The sequence below is a fragment of the Bufo bufo genome, chromosome 4 (genome assembly GCF_905171765.1).
Source record: "Bufo bufo chromosome 4, aBufBuf1.1, whole genome shotgun sequence".
NCBI lineage: Eukaryota > Metazoa > Chordata > Amphibia > Anura > Bufonidae > Bufo > Bufo bufo.
Window position 1 is genome coordinate 268,062,784 of NC_053392.1, and position 22,287 is coordinate 268,085,070.

At 44.2% G+C, this 22,287-nt stretch overlaps 1 protein-coding gene across 1 annotated transcript in view; it reads right to left on the bottom strand.

Moving 5' to 3' along the window:
* HMGCLL1 (3-hydroxymethyl-3-methylglutaryl-CoA lyase like 1) overlaps positions 1–22,287 on the bottom strand; it is a 262,055-nt gene that overhangs the window by 162,992 nt on the left and 76,776 nt on the right. The window contains exon 5 of the mRNA XM_040426810.1: positions 20,179–20,274. Within this exon, the coding sequence (XP_040282744.1) occupies positions 20,179–20,274 (96 nt within the window). The remainder of the gene's footprint in view (positions 1–20,178; positions 20,275–22,287) is intronic.

The following is a 22,287-nucleotide window of genomic DNA, read 5'->3' on the forward strand; positions in this document are numbered from 1 at the left end:
AATATCACAATTTCACTCCCTACACTATCTGTCCCTTCTTCAAAACATCTCTCCCTGACTAAGAATGAGCCAAACACGTGTCATAGGGTGCTATATAGCACCAGATGACGCGTTAGGCCCAGTCAATCACTCTAATGCCAGTAGCCAACATGGCTATGGCATTACAGTGAGTGCCAGTACCTCCGCACACATTTTTTGGCTTTGTAGCATTGCTCGAGTAAAATTAGTGTTCGGCCGAGCATGCTCGCCCAACACTAATTATTAACTATCTCTCAAACTGACAGTCAGTCTACATACCATAGCCTCAAACATATACATTCATGGCATGCCTAAGGGCTTTGAAAGCAACCATCCACAACCTGTGATCACATTTGCAGGGTGGCCAATAGGGACAGATGGAGGCTCCACCATTCAAACCACTAAGATGCCATGGTTGCAATTGATTGTAGCATCTAAACGATAGGATCGGAAGTAAATGCAATCCCTACCATTTCAATAGGGGATATTACAGCTGACACCCACTTCAGATGGTACAGGCACAGCACCCATTTGCCTGTAGACAAGAATGACTCTTTTTGGAATATAAATCTTATACCACCCTTTTAAAGGGGTTATCTCCAGTAGTGTAAAACATGAAAATCAGAAATTATATCCAGAGATCTGTCCATTCATTGCTGCTCTTGCTGTGCTAGATTTATTTTAAGGGAGTGTACACTTTCTTAGGGGGGCATGTCCCCTGCAGCTGATGGCTGTTGAAGGATGGAACTGAGATGGATGGATGGAACTGTATGTCAACTCCAGTGTGCTGGACAGAGAATTTAAAGGGGTTATATCCAATGATTAATGTTAAAAAAGACATCATATTGTACATTCCAAGCTCTTTCTAACAAAGCTAGAACCAGCCCTGTACCACACATGGATCCAGAGATCTCCACATTCATTGCTCTGCTGGATTTATATCAAGCTGACCACTCAATGGGAGCATCTTTTTTGCTGCAGCTCAGGAGGTGTCTCCATTCTGCTATAGCTCTCTCCCTATCACAGCTCAGGAGGCGTGTTTATGCTTTACTTTATCACAGCTTAGGAGGCAGTTGAAGGATAAAACTGAGCATGTGCGGCCCTCTCAGTGAGCAGGTCAAAGAAAAAGGAAAAATCAAACAGCAAGGTGGCGCTATACAGATACATTGTATTAAAGAACTCAGTATGCAAAATGTTTAATTATATGCAATTGCAAAAGTATTCAAATCCAGGTGCTGGTTTGAAAACTGTAGAATATTTTTAATGGGACAATCCCTTTAAAAAAATGCAGGTGGCACTATACATATACATTTCAGTGAATGAGTCAATAGCTATAATGTATTTTTATTTACATGTAATTACAAAAGTATGCAGATCCAGGCGCTAGTTTGGAAAATGTAGAATATTTTTTGTGGGACAATCCCTTAAAAGTGATTAAAATGTTTTCTTTGTGTAACTGTAGACATTCTGCAACTTTAGGTTTCAGTCCCTCATTATTCTCAAGGCCTGTTGACCTTCTGCTTATAGAACTTCACGTTTTACAATGTGTTCAGGTATTGTCTGAAATATTCAAAGCTGATTGAAGAACCGGATGTTAGTAATATAACAAGAACAGTCAAGTACTCTCTAGTGATAATATCACATCTTATTCATTATACTGTATGAGGACTCTTTCTCTTTTAAAAGTTAACAGACATCTTTACAGGCATGTTCAGCTATCTAAAATTTAGAAAATAACAAGTTTTGCTAAGGTGCTACTTCCCTTTGAATAAAAACACAATTTGGAAAGCATGAGTTGAAGGTAAATACTAATGAGAAAATATATCTAAACTTAGAGTCGCACAATTATTGAAAGGTCAATTGTGACCTAAAATTCGCCTTAGTAGTTTCTGGTATGAAAAACTAAATATGTCTGAGTGTACCTTGGGAGAAAAAATAAAACGTAACTTTTACTTTATCTAATCATTAAAATGAATTGAGGCATTTATCAAACCTAGTTGCCTCGTCTTATTGTTTGCGGGGGGGGGGGGGGGGGGGGTTGGAGCGGGAACGTCACATGCAGTGCTAGGCTCACTATATTGCAAGTCCTGTCTGTCCCTACTATACTAATCTAGAATGGCTGTAGTCGGAGCACCACTGCCTCTAACAAACAAATTTAGCGCTGCCACTGCACTGAGCGCTGCAAAGCACTAAGAATTTCTTTCCCTGATGAGCCATTAAATCTAGCGAAACGCGTCGGATGACTGATTAGATGCTTGTTTAGTTTGGTAGGAGAAGCAGGGTATTTTAGATCAGACCCGAGGTTCCAGCGGTTGGGGGATGCCTTTGCAAGGGCGAGTGCTCCGACTACAGCCTGTTTAGCATTATGTCATAACAATGCTATTATATTCCGTTATAACCATGTTATAATGGAAAATAATAAAATCACCCAAACACCGAACTCGAACATCAGTGAAAAAGTCCAGGTTTGGGTCCGGGTCCCCGAACTCGCAAAGTTCAGTACGAACCCGAACTTTGCAGTTCGAGTTCACTCAACCCTAATAGTTACCCATGGTGACCAATCAGATTCATTTCTCGTTTTTTTTCTTGTAAAGTAAAAGCAGGAATCCTGTTTGCTTGCATACTATTGCTATTTTGCTTTCCTTTTTTTTTTTCTTCATTTTTTTCCCCCTTTTTCCCCTTTTTCCCAGTTTTATATCTCTCCCAACCCCGCGCCCCCAAAAAAGCCGCTTCTAACTCTTTCTCTTTCAGACAAACAAGATGAATACTTGACTTCCATACATTGGGAATAATAAATAGCGAATGGTGACTAATTCCCTAGTTAAATTATGACCACTAAAAAGTGTAATTTCTAGAGTTGAGCGATTTTTCCCCAAATTAATTTTGGGTCAGTAGAATTGTGTAACAGCGGCTTCTGTGCGCCGCTGTTCCCATTCTTACTGCCACGGTCCTCGGTGCCGTGTTCAGCGTAGCCCCTACAAGCACTGACAAACAAAAAATAGACAAAAACACATTGGGATCGAACTTATGTCGCTGGGCGCTAGACATGGGGCCCAACAAAAGGCCACGACCGGAAATGATTAGCCAAAATTCACTGTAAGGGTGACTGGCTAGTAACACCTATAAATACAGATGTTATACAAATAAAGAGAGAAGATTAGCCAAATTTCACCATAAGGGTGACCGGCTGGTAATACGTATGAACACAGATGTTATGGAAGTCAAGATATATATGGGTGGATCTTACTAGTCAAGCTGAATGCTCTCACGTGGAAATCTAGAGGCAACTTGATTGTACTCGTTGGTCTCAGTGTAGGTCACGAATCGGGGCCGGCCAGCGGGAAAGATTTCTATCCCTAGTGTGCCCTACTTGGACTGTGCTGTCCCTAATTTCCTCCTAACACAGAGTCATCGCCTTGAAAAGGGCGGCCCCGTCCGGAACCTACCCCTGAGCTAACGGCCCTAGAGTACCCTAAAAAAAGCAAGCAGAGGATGAATACCGCAAAACTCGGCCGGTTAGCACCATAGTTCCCTTTTGAGATGACTTTTAAATCTCGTTATCATTTGAGAAGTTCACACAGTAAAAGTGCAGTTACAATGATGCCCAACGCGTTTCATCAATTAGAATAAGCCTCACGAATCATCAGGGGACACGGGGCTGGGAGAATCGGTGAGGAACGATGCAGGTGACTATGCTCACCCGGTTCCTAGTCGGAACAAGAAAAAGGAGGGGGGGGGAATCAGAGACCATAGTGTTTAAACTATATAGTTGCCTAGAATAATCAAAGTGAAAATAACCAATACGGTACTTACATGTATTGATCTGTAGGCAAGCGTATGGCTGGGCTCCAGTCAGCAGAGACACCAAAATAAGTGTCCCTGCAGGGCTTAATGGTATGGCAGTGGTGTGTTTTTAAAGACTACAGGGGCCAAGCGGTATGAACGCACGTACACACTAAAGTCAGTGAACCGTGATGTATGCCTGCGCACTAGAAAAATTGAAGTTGCCGGTGCCCAAAACATCGGAGCCCAGGAACGAAAGTCAGCGCATGCACCGCATGTATAATGAGTGAATTCTATGCACCACTATTGGGAGGCGCGGCCAACAGGGATGTATGTAAACAGAAGGGTATAAAGGGCCATGAAATAGGTGTGCACGGCTCCTCAACCCCACCTATATACAAAATAAGGGGGCCAAATATGGAGTAAAGGTCTCCTAACATATTAAGGGCGTACAGGGGGAATTAATGGGTACGATCCCTGACTACTGACAAAGATTAAAATAAATGCCAAATGCTAAAGGAAAGACAAGAGGACACAGGATACAGAATAATAAGGGAGGGTACATATAAAATATATGGAGGGAGGACGCAGAAATATAAGTAAATTATGTGAAAAATATCATACAAGAATGACATAAATGACAAAGGGATGCAACACCTCCAGCGAAATAGTGAAAGGAAAACCTTATGGCAAAGGGATAAAGAGGGGTTGAGGACAAATTAAGCCGGGCCCATCTAGATGAAACATCCAAAGTTAAGTTGTTCGTTGAGGCCAGAGGGGCTGGAGGTATTCAGTTTAAAGATCCACCAGCATTCCCTTTGCAAAATGTGCTTGTCCAAGTCACCCCCTCGCTGTGATCTCCTAACATGTTCGATCCCTTTGAACTTAATGGCTGACACCCGTCCGTCATGGATGGTCCGTACGTGTCTGGCCACCGGTAAGTCCTTTTTGTTACAGATGTCATTCAAATGTTCACTCATGCGTTTGCGGAATTCCCTGCGGGTCTTTCCAACGTATCGCATGCTGCACTCACAGGTTATCAGATATACTATGCCCGTGATGCGGCAATTAATGAAATTGCGTATATAATGCGTGTACCCCGTGGATGTGTCACTAAAGGATTTTCCGGGTACAAGGAAATCGCAGAAACTACAGTTACCACACCTGAAACAACCCTTGACCCTTGGGTTTTCCAACCATGATCGTGGTATCATGGGTGGAACAAAGTGGCTGTGAACAAGGTGATCCTTCAAATTAGCACCCCTCCTACATGTCAATGATGGTTGGGGGCTGAGTATCTCCACTAGATACGGATCCATCAACAGGATCTCCCAGTGGCTGCCTCTGATGTCCCTCACTTCAGATGCTGTCGAGTCAAAAGTGGCTATGACCCATGTGATTTTATGTGTGTCTGTCATAGGCCGAGCCACAGGGTGAAGCAGCGGGGTACATGTAAGACCCTGTGCTTTCTGGAATGACCTACGCAGTGTTTTGTCAGGATAACCACGGTCATGGAATCTTGTTGACACTTAAATTCCCTGTCATCCGAGCAGTTTCGTCTCAGCCTCATGTATTGCCCTGTTGGTATCCCATGTTTGAGTAGGAAAGGATGGCAGCTATTCCAGCTGAGTAGAGAGTTAGTCACCGTAGGTTTACGATAAACCGTGGTTTAAAGGCCACCCCTACCATCCCTAGAGATCAAGACATCCAGAAAAGGGATGTTGTCCTTCATTATAACGAGGTGAATTGCAGAATAATTGTATTGTTCCATCCTGCTCCAAATGACAAAATGTAGTCAGTGTAGCGGGACCATAGAACGATGTGCTCGGTACATTGTTGGAGTGTCTCTCCAAAGACAACGGTCTTCTCTCACCAGCCCAGGAGCAGATTAGCGTACGATGGCGCACACGAGCTGCCCATGGTGGTGCCCCTGAGCTGGTGGTAGAGATTACCGTCAAAAAGGAAGAAGTTCTTGGAGAGCACAAATTCGAGGAGGTCCAAAACAAAGGTATTGTGTGCATAAAACTGCTGACCCCTGGCCCTCAAAAAATGGGTTGTTGCCTTTATGCCTCTATTGTGAGGGATGGAGGAATATAATGCCTCCACATGCATCGAGGCCAGGAACCAACCTGGTCTCAGAATATGGTCTATATATATATATATATTCGGCTGTTCTGGGAGATTCTGACTACACCCAAAACAATAGGGCGTCCTCTCACAGGAGGGTGGGGGGGGGGAGAGGAAGTCAAATTCTTTGTTATTGATTAGCCGTTAGTTTTTGGCCCTGCTGAGAATATCACGTAGTTCCCCTTGAAACTGTACAGCGGGATCTGAGGAAAGGATTTCATACCCTGTCTTATCTTTAAGGATTTTCAGACACATCTCTCTGTAGGGCGAAGTGTCCATGATTACCACATTCCCTCCCTTATCCGAAGGCTTTTCGAGTGTCTTAATAGCTTGTCTTTCCTCTCTGCTACAGTTAAACATAGGGAGTGAGGTACTTAGGATAGACAATTCAGCCGAGGTTTTCGGGGTGATGACTCCGTGTTAGGAGGAAACTAGGGACAGCACAGTGCAAGTAGGGCTCATCAGGGATAGAAATATTTCCCGCTGCCCGGCCCCGGTTCGTGACCTACACTGAGACCAACAAGTACAATCAAGTTGCCTCCACATTTCCACGTGAGAGCATTCAGCTTGACTAGTAAGATCCACCCATATATATCTTGACTTCCATAACATCTGTGTTAATAGGTATTACCAGCCGGTCATACCGGTGAAATTTGGCTAATCTTCCCTCTTTATTTGTATAACATCTGTATTTATAGGTGTTTCCAGCCAGTCACCCTTACCGTGAATTTTGGCTAATCATTTCCGGTCGTGGCCTTTTGTTGGGCTCCATGTCTAGCGCCCAGCGACCTAGGTTAGGTCCCAAGGGTGCAGTATGTGTTTTTGTATATTTTTTGTTTGTCAGTGCTTGTAGGGGTTACACTTTACGTGATTTCCGTTAAAGGTTATGTTTTATTGATGTTACTGCCCCTCTCATTTAATACTTTGATGGTGCAGTTCTCTGAGACAGGCAGTCTTTTTCATTGTGTTTCCCAACTCTGTGTCCTGCTCCAATATTGACAAAGGGAGAGCAACTATACATGCATTGCCACTCTCTATTCAACGCTATGGCCATATCCATTTCCTTAGTGGTGAATGGATAGCTCACTTGGCAAGCTGTGTGTGCTCTCCTTCGCTTTTGGGGCCTCGTTCTGGAGATAAGAGCGGGTCTCAGAGGTGGGACCTGCATCTATGTGACATTGATGCCTTATCCTAGTGATATGCCATCAATGTTCCAGATAGGAATTTCCAGATGGGAATACCCTTGTAATGTCTCTATGGGAATAGACTACACCTTGTATAGTGTGCCCTACCTGTGCAGGTAGAAATGTTAGACATACAGTCATGTTGGATCATTCTGAAATCCACAATACTAAGGCCTAATGACGAACATAAAAAATAAAAATAAAAAGTAAAATAGAATGTAATTCATGTGAATCTATTCAGACATTCTCTTTATTTTTAGTGTTTTCCATTCCTGGATGGCTAAGAGCAGAATTGTGTTTTATACAGTACAGCACAATACAAAACACATGTGCACAACATCTGGGACTAAATTATACCAAACCGTGCCATTGTTTTAAAACATTACAATTGCTAACGTGTCTAAGATATTAGACAGTGTAGCGGAGTCATGCATCAAAGGAGATTCAGTTCTTCATGCATAAAAATAAACCCAGACAGAGTTAGGAAGATACATTTCAACAATGCTGTTAGAAAGCACTCCAATTTATTAGAAAAGCCCTCACTTACTGAAAACAGATTAAACAACATTTCATGCTTGTGTCGTGTCCAATAGCACTAGTGTGCGAGCTGTTTCCTGAGAATGTAGGAGAAATATCACGCACAATGTGACTTTCTATGTGGTGATTACTGGTGAAAACTGATGTCATCACATACATTCAGGGTGGCATTGCTACTGGTATAACATGCATCATATGAGAACGTCCAACTTCATAGGTATGTTACAAATAATAGAAGGTTAACTACCCCATATAACCCTAATACACAATACGTACTTGTTATTGGACCATCATCACACCCTAGACTCAAAACTGGAAGCTTCAGTATCCTGGTTATAATGAGGGTAGCCCGGAATATATACTGTACAAGGATGAAGGTACTTGAGTGTCTGTGAGTGCACGGCTGTACGGTCGCTTTTTCGCCACAGGAAATCAGCACTTCTCTATCACTCATGAGAAACATTGATCCTGCAAAGCTCTTCGTATTCTGATTGAAGAAACACTTCTGGAAACACTTGTACACACTGTTATGTGAAGTCTAGGGCCTAAGATAAAGTGCACGACTCCTGCCTTTGATGTGCTTTGAACTGCATCACCCCCTTCATGCCTTGCAATAGAGATAACAGGGCCTTAGGGTTAGGGGTAATATATAGCAGGGTCCTTTAGGCAGGTCCTCATAGTGGCATCCTTTACTGTACATGCAGCCTCCCTGGTAGTGTTATTGTTACAGAATAGACAGGCATAGAAAAATCTATTCATACTGTATGATTGCTCTGCCAAGATACCATTACCATACAGTTCTGTGAGGTTATGTAGTGCATTAGACAATTACCTAAGGAAAATGTGAATTTGTCATGGAACGTAAGAGCATTGACACAGTCTCAGGAGTAACATTAGTAGTGCATATGCAGTGACCCGGTGGTTCACTGCAATAAGGGTTAAAATATTGTGTTCACTGCTAAAAGGATTACCATCTCTTTATTGTGCATTTTGTACCCCAAAGCATGTATATGGGGGATATAGTTAAACAGCGGGCCTCAGAGACAATTGCCAAGTGTGGGATAGTCCCACCCCCTAGTAAAGAGCTTCCTGGGGAATGGGGGCAGGTAGTAAGTAGGTTTGCGCAGCAGACAGGGGGATACCAGCCCTGTGAGCCAAAAGCATCCAAGAAAGTGACTGTAAGAAGGGCCAGCTTTTGTGGGAGAGAGAAACTGTAATTTTGCAGCAGATTGAGGGCCATGTAAAGGGACAGTGTGTGGACAAATATGCAGTGAAGGTGACACACTTGTTGGGCATTACAGACATTGAGAAAGAGAGATCAATTGCACCCCTTTGGACAGGGGTGTACATAGAAATCACTGGGCCCCATAGCAAAAATCTAAATTGGGCCACCATTTCCCTTTTATAGCCCCTTACACTACCCATTCCAGGCCTCTCCCTTTGTTCCATAAACTATGCTTGATGCTGCGTTTTATAATTTAAGCCATCAGGGTCGGATTGGGATTACAAAACAGCCCTGTTACACAAAAGAGGTATAATAGATGCAGTGTATACAGACGTATAGTATATACAACAGTGTACTGTTATGTGAGGTACGAGGTATAATAGATGCAGTGTGTATAAATTTATAGTATATCCAGCAGTGTACTGATATGTGCTTTACGGGGTATAATGTATGCAGTGTGTACAGATATATAGTATATACAGAAGTGTAATATGTGAGGTAAAAGGTATAATAGATGCAGTGTGTACAGATACTGTATATTGTATATACAGATATATAATAAATACAGCAGTGTATTGACATGAGGAATGAGGTATAAATTACAGCTCGTACCTCACATATCAGTCCACTGCTGTATATACAATATATCTGTACACACTTCATCTATTATACCTCGTACCTAACATATCAGTACACTGCTGTATATACTACATATCTGTACACACTGCATCTATTATACCTTGTACCGCACATATCAGTACACTGCTGTATATACTATATATCTGTACACACTGCATCTATAATACTGTGTAATATATGCAGTGTGTGTGTGTGTATATATATATATATATATATATATATATACACAGTCAGGTCCATAAATATTGGGACATCGACACAATTCTAAAATTTTTGGCTCTATAGACCACCACAATGCATTTGAAATGAAACGAACAAGATGTGCTTTAAAGAGGACCTTTCACCAGAGGAAAGCCTCTAAACTAACCATACAGAAGTGTAGAGCGGCACCCAGGGATCCCGCTGCACTTACTGTTATCCCCGGGCGCCGCTCCGTTCTCCGGTTATAGCCTCCGGTATGTAAGTAGTTAGGCTCCACCCAGTTGAGCCTGCCGTGGTCTCCTTCTCCTATGCTGTAGCGCTGGCCAATCGCAGCGCTCAGCTCATAGCCTGGCTATGAGCTGAGCGCTGCGATTGGCCAGTGCTACAGCATAGGAGAAGAAGACGCCGGCAGGATCAAGTGGGTGGAGCCTAACTACTTACATACCGGAGGCTATAACCGGAGAACGGAGCGGCGCCCGGGGATAACAGAAAGTGCAGCGGGATCCCTGGGCGCCGCTCTACACTTCTGTATAGTTAGTTTAGAGGCTTTCCTCTGGTGAAAGGTCCTCTTTAACTGCAGACTGTCAGCTTTAATTTGAGGGTATTTACATCCAAATCAGGTGAACGGTGTAGGAATTACAACAGTTTGCATATGTGCCTCCCACTTGTTAAGGAACTAAAAGTAATGGGACAGAATAATAATCATAAATCCAACTTTTACTTTTTAATACTTGGTTGCAAATCCTTTGCAGTCAATTACAGCCTAAAGTCTGGAACGCACAGACATAACCAGACGCTGGGTTTCATCCCTGGTGATGCTCTGCCAGGCCTCTACTGCAACTGTCTTCAGGTCCTGCTTGTTCTTGGGGCATTTTGCCTTCAGTTTTGTCTTCAGCAAGTGAAATGCATCCTCAAGTCCGGTGATTGACTTGGCCATTGCATAACATTCCACTTCTTTCCCTTAAAAAACTCTTTAGTTGCTTTTGCAGTATGCTTTGGGTCATTGTCCATCTGCACTGTGAAGCGCCATCCAATGAGTTCTGAAGCATTTGGCTGAATATGAGCAGATAATATTGCCCGAAACACTTCAGAATTCATCCTGCTGCTTTTGTCAGCAGTCACATCATCAATAAATACAAGAGAACCAGTTCCATTGGCAGCCATACATGCCCACTCCATGACACTACCACCACCATGCTTCACTGATGAGGTGGTATGCTTGGGATCATGAGCAGTTCCTTTCCTTCTCCATACTCTTCTCTTCCCATCACTCTGGTACAAGTTGATCTTGGTCTCATCTGTCCATAGGATGTTGTTCCAGAACTGTGAAGGCTTTATTAGATGTCGTTTGGCAAACTCTAATCTGGCCTTCCTGTTTTTGAGGCTCACCAATGGTTTACATCTTGTGGTGAACCCTCTATATTCACTCTGGTGAAGTCTTCTCTTGATTGTTGACTTTGACACACATACACCTACCTCCTGGAGAGTGTTCGTGATCTGGCCAACTGTTGTGAAGGGTGTTTTCTTCACCAGGGAAAGAATTCTTTGGTCATCCACCACAGTTGTTTTCCGTAGTCTTCCAGTTCTTTTGGTGTTGCTGAGCTCACCGATGCGTTCCTTCTTTTTAAGAATGTTCCAAACAGTTGTTTTGGCCACGCCTAATGTTTTTGCTCTCTCTCTGATGGGTTTGTTTTGTTTTTCAGCCTAATGATGGCTTGCTTCATTGATAGTGACAGCTCTTTGGATCTCATCTTGAGAGTTGACAGCAACAGATTCCAAATGCAAATAGCACACTTGAAATGAACTCTGGACCTTTTATCTGCTCATTGTAATTGGGATAATGAGGGAATAACACACACTTGGCCATGGAACAGCTGAGAAGCCAATTGTCCCATTACTTTTGGTTCCTTAACAAGTGGGAGGCACATATGCAAACTGTTGTAATTCCTACACCGTTCACCTGATTTGGATGTAAATACCCTCAAATTAAAGCTGACAGTCTGCAGTTAAAGCACATCTTGTTCGTTTCATTTCAAATCCATTATGGTGGTCTATACAGCCAAAAATGTTAGAATTTTGTCGATGTCCCAATATTTATGGACCTGACTGTATATATATATATACACACACTACTCAAAAAAATAAAGGGAACACAAAAATAACACATCCTAGATCTGAATTAATTAAATATTCTTCTGAAATACTTTGTTCTTTACATAGTTGAATGTGCTGACAACAAAATCACACAAAAAATAAAGAATGGAATTCAAATTTTTCAACCCATGGAGGTCTGGATTTGGAGTCACACTCAAAATTAAAGTGGAAAAACACACTACAGGCTGATCCAACTTTGATGTAATGTCCTTAAAACAAGTCAAAATGAGGCTCAGTAGTGTGTGTGGCCTCCACGTGCCTGTATGACCTCCCGACAACGCCTGTGCATGCTCCTGATGAGGTGGTGGACGGTCTCCTGTGGGATCTTCTCCCAGACCTGGACTAAAGCATCTGCCAACTCCTGGACAGTCTGTGGTGCAACGTGACGTTGGTGGATAGAGCGAGACATGATGTCCCAGATGTGCTCAATTGGATTCAGGTCTGGGGAACGGGCGGTCCATAGCATCAATGCCTTCGTCTTGCAGGAACTGCTGACACACTCCAGCCACATGAGGTCTAGCATTGTCTTGCATTAGGAGGAACCCAGGGCCAACAGCACCAGCATATGGTCTCACAAGGGTCTGAGGATCTCATCTCGGTACCTAACGGCAGTCAGGCTACCAATGGCGAGCACATGGAGGGCTGTGCGGCCCTCCAAAGAAATGCCACCCCACACCATTACTGACCCAATGCCAAACCGGTCATGCTGGAGGGTGTTGTAGGCAGCAGAACGTTCTCCACGGCGTCTCAAGACTCTTTCACGTCTGTCACATGTGCTCAGTGTGAACCTGCTTTCATCTGTGAAGAGCACAGGGCGCCAGTGGCGAATTTGCCAATCTTGGTGTTCTCTGGCAAATGCCAAACGTCTTGCACGGTGTTGGGCTGTAAGCACAACCCCCACCTGTGGACGTCGGGACCTCATATCACCCTCATGGAGTCTGTTTCTGACCGTTTGAGCAGACACATGCACATTTGTGGCTTGCTGGAGGTCATTTTGCAAGGCTCTGGCAGTGCTCCTCCTGTTCCTTCTTGCACAAAGGTGGAGGTAGCGGTCCTGCTGCTGGGTTGTTGCCATCCTACGGCCTCCTCCTCGTCTCATGATGTACTGGACTGTCTCCTGGTAGCGCCTCCATGCTCTGGACACTATGCTGACAGACACAGCAAACCTTCTTGCCACAGCTCGCATTGATGTGCCATCCTGGATAAGCTGCACTACCTGAGCCACTTGTTTGGGTTGTAGACTCCGTCTCATTCTACCACTAGAGTGAAAGCACCGCCAGCATTCAAAAGTGACCAAAACATCAGCCAGGAAGCATAGGAACTGAGAAGTGGTCTGTGGTCACCACCTGCAGAACCACTCCTTTATTGGGGGTGTCTTGCTAATTGCCTATAATTTCCACCTGTTGTCTATCCCATTTGCACAACAGCATGTGAAATTGATTGTCACTCAGTGTTGCTTCCTAAGTGGACAGTTTGATTTCACAGAAGTGTGATTGACTTGGAGTTATATTGTGTTGTTTAAGTGTTCCCTTCATTTTTTTGAGCAGTGTATATATATATTTACAGAGCAGTGTATTGATGTGAGACAAGGTATACGGCCTCATGCACACAACCGTTGTGTGCATCCATGGCCGTTGTGCCGTTTTCCTTTTTTTTTCGCGGACCCATTGACTTTCAATGGGTCCGTGTAAAAATTGGAAAATGCACCGTTTTGCAGCCGAGACCGTGATCCGTGTATCCTGTCCGTCAAAAAAATATGACCTGTCCTATTTTTTTGACGGACAACGGTTCACGGACCCATTCAAGTCAATGGGTCCGTGAAAGAACACGGATGCACACAAGATTGGCATTCGTGTCTATGATCCGTGGCCGTAGCTTACTTTTATACAGACGGATCCGAAGATCCGTCTGCATAAAAGCTTTTTTAGAGCTGAGTTTTCACTTCGTGAAAACTCAGAACCGACAGTATATTCTAACACAGAGGCGTTCCCATGGTGATGGGGACGCTTCAGGTTAGAATATACTAAAAGAACTGTGTACATGACTGCCCCCTGCTGCCTGGCAGGTGCTGCCAGGCAGCAGGGGGCAGCCCCCCCCCTGTAGTTAACACATTGGTGGCCAGTGTGGCCGGCCCCCCCCCCTCCCTCCCCTGTAGTTAACTCATTGGTGGCCAGTGCGGCCGGCCCCCCTCCCTCCCCTGTAGTTAACTCGTTGGTGGCCAGTGGGCCCCCCCTCCCTCCCCTGTAGTTAACTCATTGGTGGTCAGTGCGGCCGGCCCCCCTCCCTCCCCTGTAGTTAACTCGTTGGTGGCCAGTGGGCCCCCCCTCCCTCCCCTGTAGTTAACTCGTTGGTGGCCAGTGGGCCCTCCCCCCTCCCTCCCCCTCCTAATTAAAATCCCCCCCTATCATTGGTGGCAGCGGAGAGTACCGATCGGAGTCCCAGTTTAATCGCTGGGGCTCCGATCGGTAACCATGGCAACCAGGACGCTACTGCAGTCCCGGTTGCCATGGTTACTTAGCAATTTGTAGAAGCATTATACTTACCTGCGAGCTCCGATGTCTGCGTCCGGCCGGGAGCTCCTCCTACTGGTAAGTGACAGGTCATTAAGCAATGCGCCGCACAGACCTGTCACTTACCAGTAGGAGGAGCTCCCGGCCGGACGCAGACATCGGAGCTCGCAGGTAAGTATAATGCTTCTACAAATTGCTAAGTAACCATGGTAACCGGGACTGCAGTAGCGTCCTGGCTGCCATGGTTACCGATCGGAGCCCCAGCAATTAAACTGGGACTCCGATCAGTACTCTCCACTGCCACCAATGATAGGGGGGGAGATTTTAATTAGGAGGGGGAGGGAGGGGAGAGGGCCCACTGGCCACCAACGAGTTAACTACAGGGGAGGGAGGGGGGCGGGCCCACTGGCCACCAATGAGTTAACTACAGGAGAGGGAGGGGGGGGCCCACTGGCCACCAACGAGTTAACTACAGGGGAGGGAGAGGGGGGGGCACTGGCCACCAACAAATTAACTACAGGGGAGGGAGGGGGGCCCACTGGCCACCAATGAGTTAACTACAGGGGAGGGGTGGGGGCCCACTGGCCACCAATGAGTTAACTACAGGGGAGGGGGGGGGGGGCGTCCGCACTGGCCACCAATGTGTTAACTACAGGGGGGGGGGCTGCCCCCTGCTGCCTGGCAGCACCTACCAGGCAGCAGGGGGCAGTCATGTACACAGTTCTTTTAGTGTATTCTAACCTGAAGCGTCCACATCACCATGGGAACCCCTCTGTGTTAGAATATACTCTCGGATTTGAGTTTCAGATCTAACTCATATCCGACAGTATATTCTAACGTAGAGGCATTCCCATGGTGATGGGGACGCTTCAAGTTAAAATATACCATCGGATTGGAGAAAACTCCGATCCTATGGTATATTAACTCCTGACTTTACATTGAAAGTCAATGGGGGACGGATCCGTTTGAAATTGCACCATATTGTGTCAACATCAAACGGATCCGTCCCCATTGACTTGCATTGTAATTCAGGACGGATCCGTTTGGCTCCGCACGGCCAGGCGGACACCAAAACGACTTTTTTTTCATGTCCGTGGATCCTCCAAAAATCAAGGAAGACCCACGGACGAAAAAACGGTCACGGATCACGGAAAAACGGAACCCGTTTTTGCGGACCGCAAAAAAATATGGTCATGTGCATGAGGCCTAATACTGTAGATGCAGTGTTTACAGAAATATGTGGTCAGTTATACATTATGGTCACTGTATGTGTGAGGTACATGAGGTAGTGGTCACTGTAACTGAAGTATTATACATGAGTGAGCAATGAGTAAAAACAGGACATGGGGTAAATGACATGAAGTGGAGGACTGTTGGGGAGATACTCAGCTTTTCTGAGACTCCATTTTGCAGAGACTTTTGTGTTTAATTTCTGTGCGCACCATAAGAAGATGACAATGATGTGTAAAACTATAAAAGTTAGCAATGTGTGTTGAGCTAAGATAAGGTTTGTACGTGCTAAGTAACCAATATGCATTTCTTGCTAAAGTAGCATGGTCTCAGCAGTTAACCCATAAGTAGAAAATAGTAAGGTCATAGAATACTAACCAATCAATAGATGGATTCAGTTTTGAACAATTAGAAGTATTATTTTGTGTACCAATCAGAAGTTATTATTGGAATATTTTTAATCCAATCATGTCAATATTTTAAGAGGTTACACCCTTGGAATGGGTATAAATAAAGGGTCTAGGACACTCTCAATTTGTGAACATGGCAGAGTTTTAACCTGTGTGCTGGCTTCTGTCATTTTCCGCCGTCAATGTCATTCACCTGGAACACGTGGCTCGATTATCACGTGACTGACCCTAGGTCTGCCACAACATTTTCTGGTGGAGGATGTGGTCATCACAACAACGCTCCTAGCTGCAGACCCCGATACGGAGACCAGGACCCAGGAAGACCGTAGTAAGTAACCCATTGTGTTACTGCCTGTCTCCTGAGCTCTGATCGCTGTTCTGCACTGTAGTGTGTGAACGTGGTGCCCTTACCGTGTTCTTGGTGAATGTTTGCTAAATTCCCCTATATGTGCAAACTGTCTCTAGGCGTATGAATGCACGAATGTGTGAGTGGCTGAGATAGGCTGAATCTAGGAAGGGTCTGACCCTGCTCCCCTGATCCAAGCTAAAAGTCTAGAGCTCGCTGACTGGCTTGTCCGGTCCATGTCTCTGGAGGCCTCTGGTTCTGGTGGAGAAAAAGGTTAACAGACTTATCTTAGAGGAGGCTGTAAGAATTGGCAGTGTATAAAGCTGTCCAGTATGATTGGATAGGGGCCCTGCAGTTTCTTGTTGATACCTGAAAAGGATCCAGAGGTCAGGGGTTGTTCCAATGTTATGTCATGTTGCGTGATTTCACATGTACTAAGTACCTGCTGATACTGTATGAGGAAGAATTACTGCGTTATTGCTAACTTCTGTACTGCATATTGTATACATGCTTGGATATTATGATACCAGTTTGAATTGGCTGGTTGCAGTTATAATAATAATATATATATATATATATATATATATATATATATATAGCAATATCCAGAAAATCACAGGGCAGCCTCCAGTTCAGGTGCCAGCGTTATCCCCTTGGTCCTGGGGTCCAAACACAATCCAAATAAATATAACGCAGCACCCCTTGGATAAAAAAGTGAAAAAAATGTGATATTTACTCAACACATGTTGATACAGGCAACATTTCAGCTCTCTCACAGAGCCATTACAGGGAGTGCAGAATTATTAGGCAAGTTGTATTTTTGAGGATTAATTTTATTATTGAACAACAACCATGTTCTCAATGAACCCAAAAAACTCATTAATATCAAAGCTGAATATTTTTGGAAGTAGTTTTTAGTTTGTTTTTAGTTTTAGCTATTTTAGGGGGATATCTGTGTGTGCAGGTGACTATTACTGTGCATAATTATTAGGCAACTTAACAAAAAACAAATATATACCCATTTCAATTATTTATTTTTACCAGTGAAACCAATATAACATCTCAACTTTTACAAATATACATTTCTGACATTCAAAAACAAAACAAAAACAAATCAGTGACCAATATAGCCACCTTTCTTTGCAAGGACACTCAAAAGCCTGCCATCCATGGATTCTGTCAGTGTTTTGATCTGTTCACCATCAACATTGCGTGCAGCAGCAACCACAGCCTCCCAGACACTGTTCAGAGAGGTGTACTGTTTTCCCTCCTTGTAAATCTCACATTTGATGATGGACCACAGGTTCTCAATGGGGTTCAGATCAGGTGAACAAGGAGGCCATGTCATTAGATTTTCTTCTTTTATACCCTTTCTTGCCAGCCACGCTGTGGAGTACTTGGACGCGTGTGATGGAGCATTGTCCTGCATGAAAATCATGTTTTTCTTGAAGGATGCAGACTTCTTCCTCTACCACTGCTTGAAGAAGGTGTCTTCCAGAAACTGGCAGTAGGACTGGGAGTTGAGCTTGACTCCATCCTCAACCCGAAAAGGCCCCACAAGCTCATCTTTGATGATACCAGCCCAAACCAGTACTCCACCTCCACCTTGCTGGCGTCTGAGTCGGACTGGAGCTCTCTGCCCTTTACCAATCCAGCCACGGGCCCATCAAGACTCACTCTCATTTCATCAGTCCATAAAACCTTAGAAAAATCAGTCTTGAGATATTTCTTGGCCCAGTCTTGACGTTTCAGCTTGTGTGTCTTGTTCAGTGGTGGTCGTCTTTCAGCCTTTCTTACCTTGGCCATGTCTCTGAGTATTGCACATCTTGTGCTTTTGGGCACTCCAGTGATGTTGCAGCTCTGAAATATGGCCAAACTGGTGGCAAGTGGCATCTTGGCAGCTGCACGCTTGACTTTTCTCAGTTCATGGGCAGTTATTTTGCGCCTTGGTTTTTCCACATGCTTCTTGCGACCCTGTTGACTATTTTGAATGAAACGCTTGATTGTTCGATGATCACGCTTCAGAAGCTTTGCAATTTTAAGAGTGCTGCATCCCTCTGCAAGATATCTCACTATTTTTGACTTTTCTGAGCCTGTCAAGTCCTTCTTTTGACCCATTTTTCCAAAGGAAAGGAAGTTGCCTAATAATTATGCACACCTAATATAGGGTGTTGATGTCATTAGACCACACCCCTTCTCATTACAGAGATGCACATCACCTAATATGCTTAATTAGTAGTAGGCTTTCGAGCCTATACAGCTTGGAGTAAGACAACATGCATAAAGAGGATGATGTGGTCAAAATACTAATTTGCCTAATAATTCTGCACGCAGTGTATCAAGCCAATTTGGGAACATGGCAGAGTTTTACCCGTGTGCTGGCTTCTGTCATTTTCCTCCATCAATGTCATTCACCTGGAACACGTGGCTCGATCATCACGTGACTGACCCTAGATCTACCACAACAAGGACCTCCTCTTACCACTCCATTCCAGTCTGTATGGATCAATGCAGAGCTGATTGTGAACTTTTAATACTTGCTGTTAGGGGTTGAAGGACCTGTGATGATGTCATCACAGGTCCTGGCAGATGTACTTTTTAAACCTAGGAACTACACCATTTTTGGTGCAGTTCCTTTGCTAGATCCTGCAGGACCTGTGATGTTGAAGATGATGTCATCACAGGTCCTGGCAGATGCACTGTTCTAATCTGGGAACTACATTTTACACTGTGCAGTTCCCTTACAGGATCTGTGATGACATCATCAAAGGTCCTTTAGCTTTAGAAAGATAGACATGAGCAATTAGGGCGCGGGGCCTCTTCTCCACTGCGGGCCCCTCTTCCTCATGGGCCCCATAGCAGCTGCATGGTCTGCCTATATGGTAGGTACGCCACTGCCTTTGGACAAATTGGAGAGATTGCACACTTTAACTAGTAAGGGACTCAGAGGGAACCATGATCTTGCTTGTTGCTTCCTATATGCAGCCTTGGAAAAACTGCCTATGCAAAATGTAAAGGCTGCCTTTTCTTGTATGTTCCTGATTGTACCAATTGCTGAGTTGCTTTAGTAAGGCATGGTTGACTTGTTTCCACCTAAAACAGGCCTTTCTTTGCATTACATCATCACCTACACTGCTGCTGGACTGCATTATATCACCTCCAGGGAGCCCTGCCTTGCACCTAAATAACTTACTGACACCAATAATACCCCACCTACCACCTGGCAGGAGGCCCCAAACCAGGGTGTGTCCCGAGGGGAAGAAAGGGTACACCCTTCTCTTCACTGTGCACTGGCCCAGGGAGCACAACAGAAGACCATGGCCACCATGTGTACTACTACCACCACCACCATCCACACCACCACTCCTGTCACGTTCTCTCACTCTCCCCTCTCAGGCTCCACTGCACATATACTGTATATGTCTCCAAAGTCAAACCACTATAACATCAAGTTGATTGCTAACAATTGATAGCACTTTGCTCTCTTGCTTACTGGAAAATCGCCTTGCCATCAGAGACTGCATGGTCAACCCATGTTGAACAGAGCCAACTGGAGACAAAGGCTTCTGCTGACACTTTGTCCAGGCAATTGGTGTGTGTTTGGGGGCAGGGGGATAGTAGTCTGTGGGAATTTTTCCTAGCATTTCCTTGTAACGGTTCACATACACTTTCTGGAATATAGAAGGCAATATTTATTATCCATAATACATTTGAAGGTCCTTTCAGTTATGCCATAATCATGGAATATTACATACATTACAAAGAAAGAAAGAAGACAAGTTGATATTAACAACTACCAGCCTGTAATACTTACTGCAGATTGAAACCCTTGGATATTTGGAGTAAGAACAGGGTAGCGTACGCCGCTGAACATCTTTATGCCTTGCATTACTTCTGTGTGATCTGACATCTGAAACAAAGAGAAAAAAACTTTAAAGTGCTTTGACCTACATCTACTAATATGAGTGCACCTAGATTTTGGCATAAATTGTACCAAAATGAAAATGTTAGCTTGATCCGCTATGCAGCAGCATTGCTACTGTAGGTTAAAACATTCGGGCCTGGGCCTGATGTTTTGTCCCAGGCCCCGAATGTCCTGCCCGCCAGCTAGATACAACTATATTGCTGTCCTCAGGGGCGGGGGTCATGTTTTTTACATGGGACTGTATGTTGATGGTGGCTGTAGGAGGAAGTGATGTTATTTACATGGGACTGTATGTTGGAGGGGCCTGGGAGGGAGTGATGTTATTTACATGGGACTGTATGTTGAATAGCGGCTGTGGGAGGGAGTGATGTTACTTACATGGGACTGAATGTTGGAGGGGGCTGGGGAAGGGTGATGTTATTTACATGGGACTGTATGTTGAAGGCAGCTGTGGGAGGGGATTATGTTATTTAAATAGGACTGTATGTTGGAGGTGGCTGCGGGAGGGAGTGATGTTATTCACATGAGACTGTATGTCGGAGGGAACTGAGTGAGGCAGTGATGTTACATACATGGGACTGTATGTTGATGGCGGCTCTGGGAGGGAGTGATGCTATTTACATGGGACTGAATGTTGAAGGGGTGATGTTTACCTGGGATTGAATGTGGGAGGTGACTGGGGAGGAGGTGGTGCTATTTACATGGGACTGTGTTTTGGAGGGTTCTGTAGATAGAGAGGGATGTTATTTACATGGGACTGTATATTGGAGGGAGCTTGAGAGATGGTGTGATGTTATTTACATGGGACTCTATGGCGGAGTGAGGGAAATAGTGTTATTTGCATGGAACTGTATATAGGAGGGGCTGAAGGGGAGTAATGTTATTTACATAGGACTGTATGGTGGAGGGAGGAATATAACTACAGAGGGCACTGCAAATCCAGGGGGCATTATAGGCATTCTTATTACTACTGGGAGCTCTATAGGAGATCCGCCTTATTTCTATATTTCTACTAAGAGCACTGGGGGGCCTTATTACTACTGCGGGGTCTGTAGAAAGCTTTATTACCACTGGGGGAACAATAGGGGGCCCTATTTATACTGGGGGCTCTGTGAAGGTATTATTAATACTGGAGGACTCTTCTACTAATGGGGGCACTCTTGGGGAGCGTTATTATGGTTGGGGCACTGTAGGGGGCAGTATTACTAATGAGGGCATTCTAGAAGGGAATTACTATTGGTGGGACCATGAGGAACACTATTACTATAGGGGCACAAATTTTTATTCAGGATAGTATTTGGGGGTATTGGAGAGCACAGCGAGCAGCAGGATAACACTGTGGGGACTCCAGGTTGGGGGATGATTGAAAAGTGAGGAAGCTAAGATGTCTGTGTGTCACACTCTGCAGAGACGAGGCGCGGCTGAAAAAAGTTGTACGGACCAGTGGGTGCAGTGTTTGGGTGCAGTGTGTATGACCTAGAGAACTGGGCCATAGTCATTGGGGCTTGGGCCCCTGATCTTTTGAGACCATAGCAATGTCCCTGCCGCTATGCATCAATTATTGTCAACAGCCATTTTAAGCTGAATGTGTCAGATAGCAGACGTTACACAGCTTGACCAGTTCAAGAAAAGGCTGTCTACACTGCTTTCCTACCAGGCGGATTTTCAGTTTTTTTCGTACATGCAGTTTTGAAAGTCCTAACTTTATTTTTTCTTTTGGTTCTGTAAATAATTTGTGTTACTTTAATTTTTTAAGTGATACATAGGGCTTTATTTATGGCATTTTAATTTTTTGTTTTTATTATTTATTACCAGGAAAATGTAAAAAAGGGGACAAATAGTCAGTTTTAACTTTTTTTTGTTAATAGCACAATATGCAACTAAAGTATTTTTTTTATTATTATGTTGCCTTACCATAATAATCATTTTGATATATGGGATGTATGGGTTATGGTATCTGGGGACAACTTATTATTAATAATAATAATAATAATAATA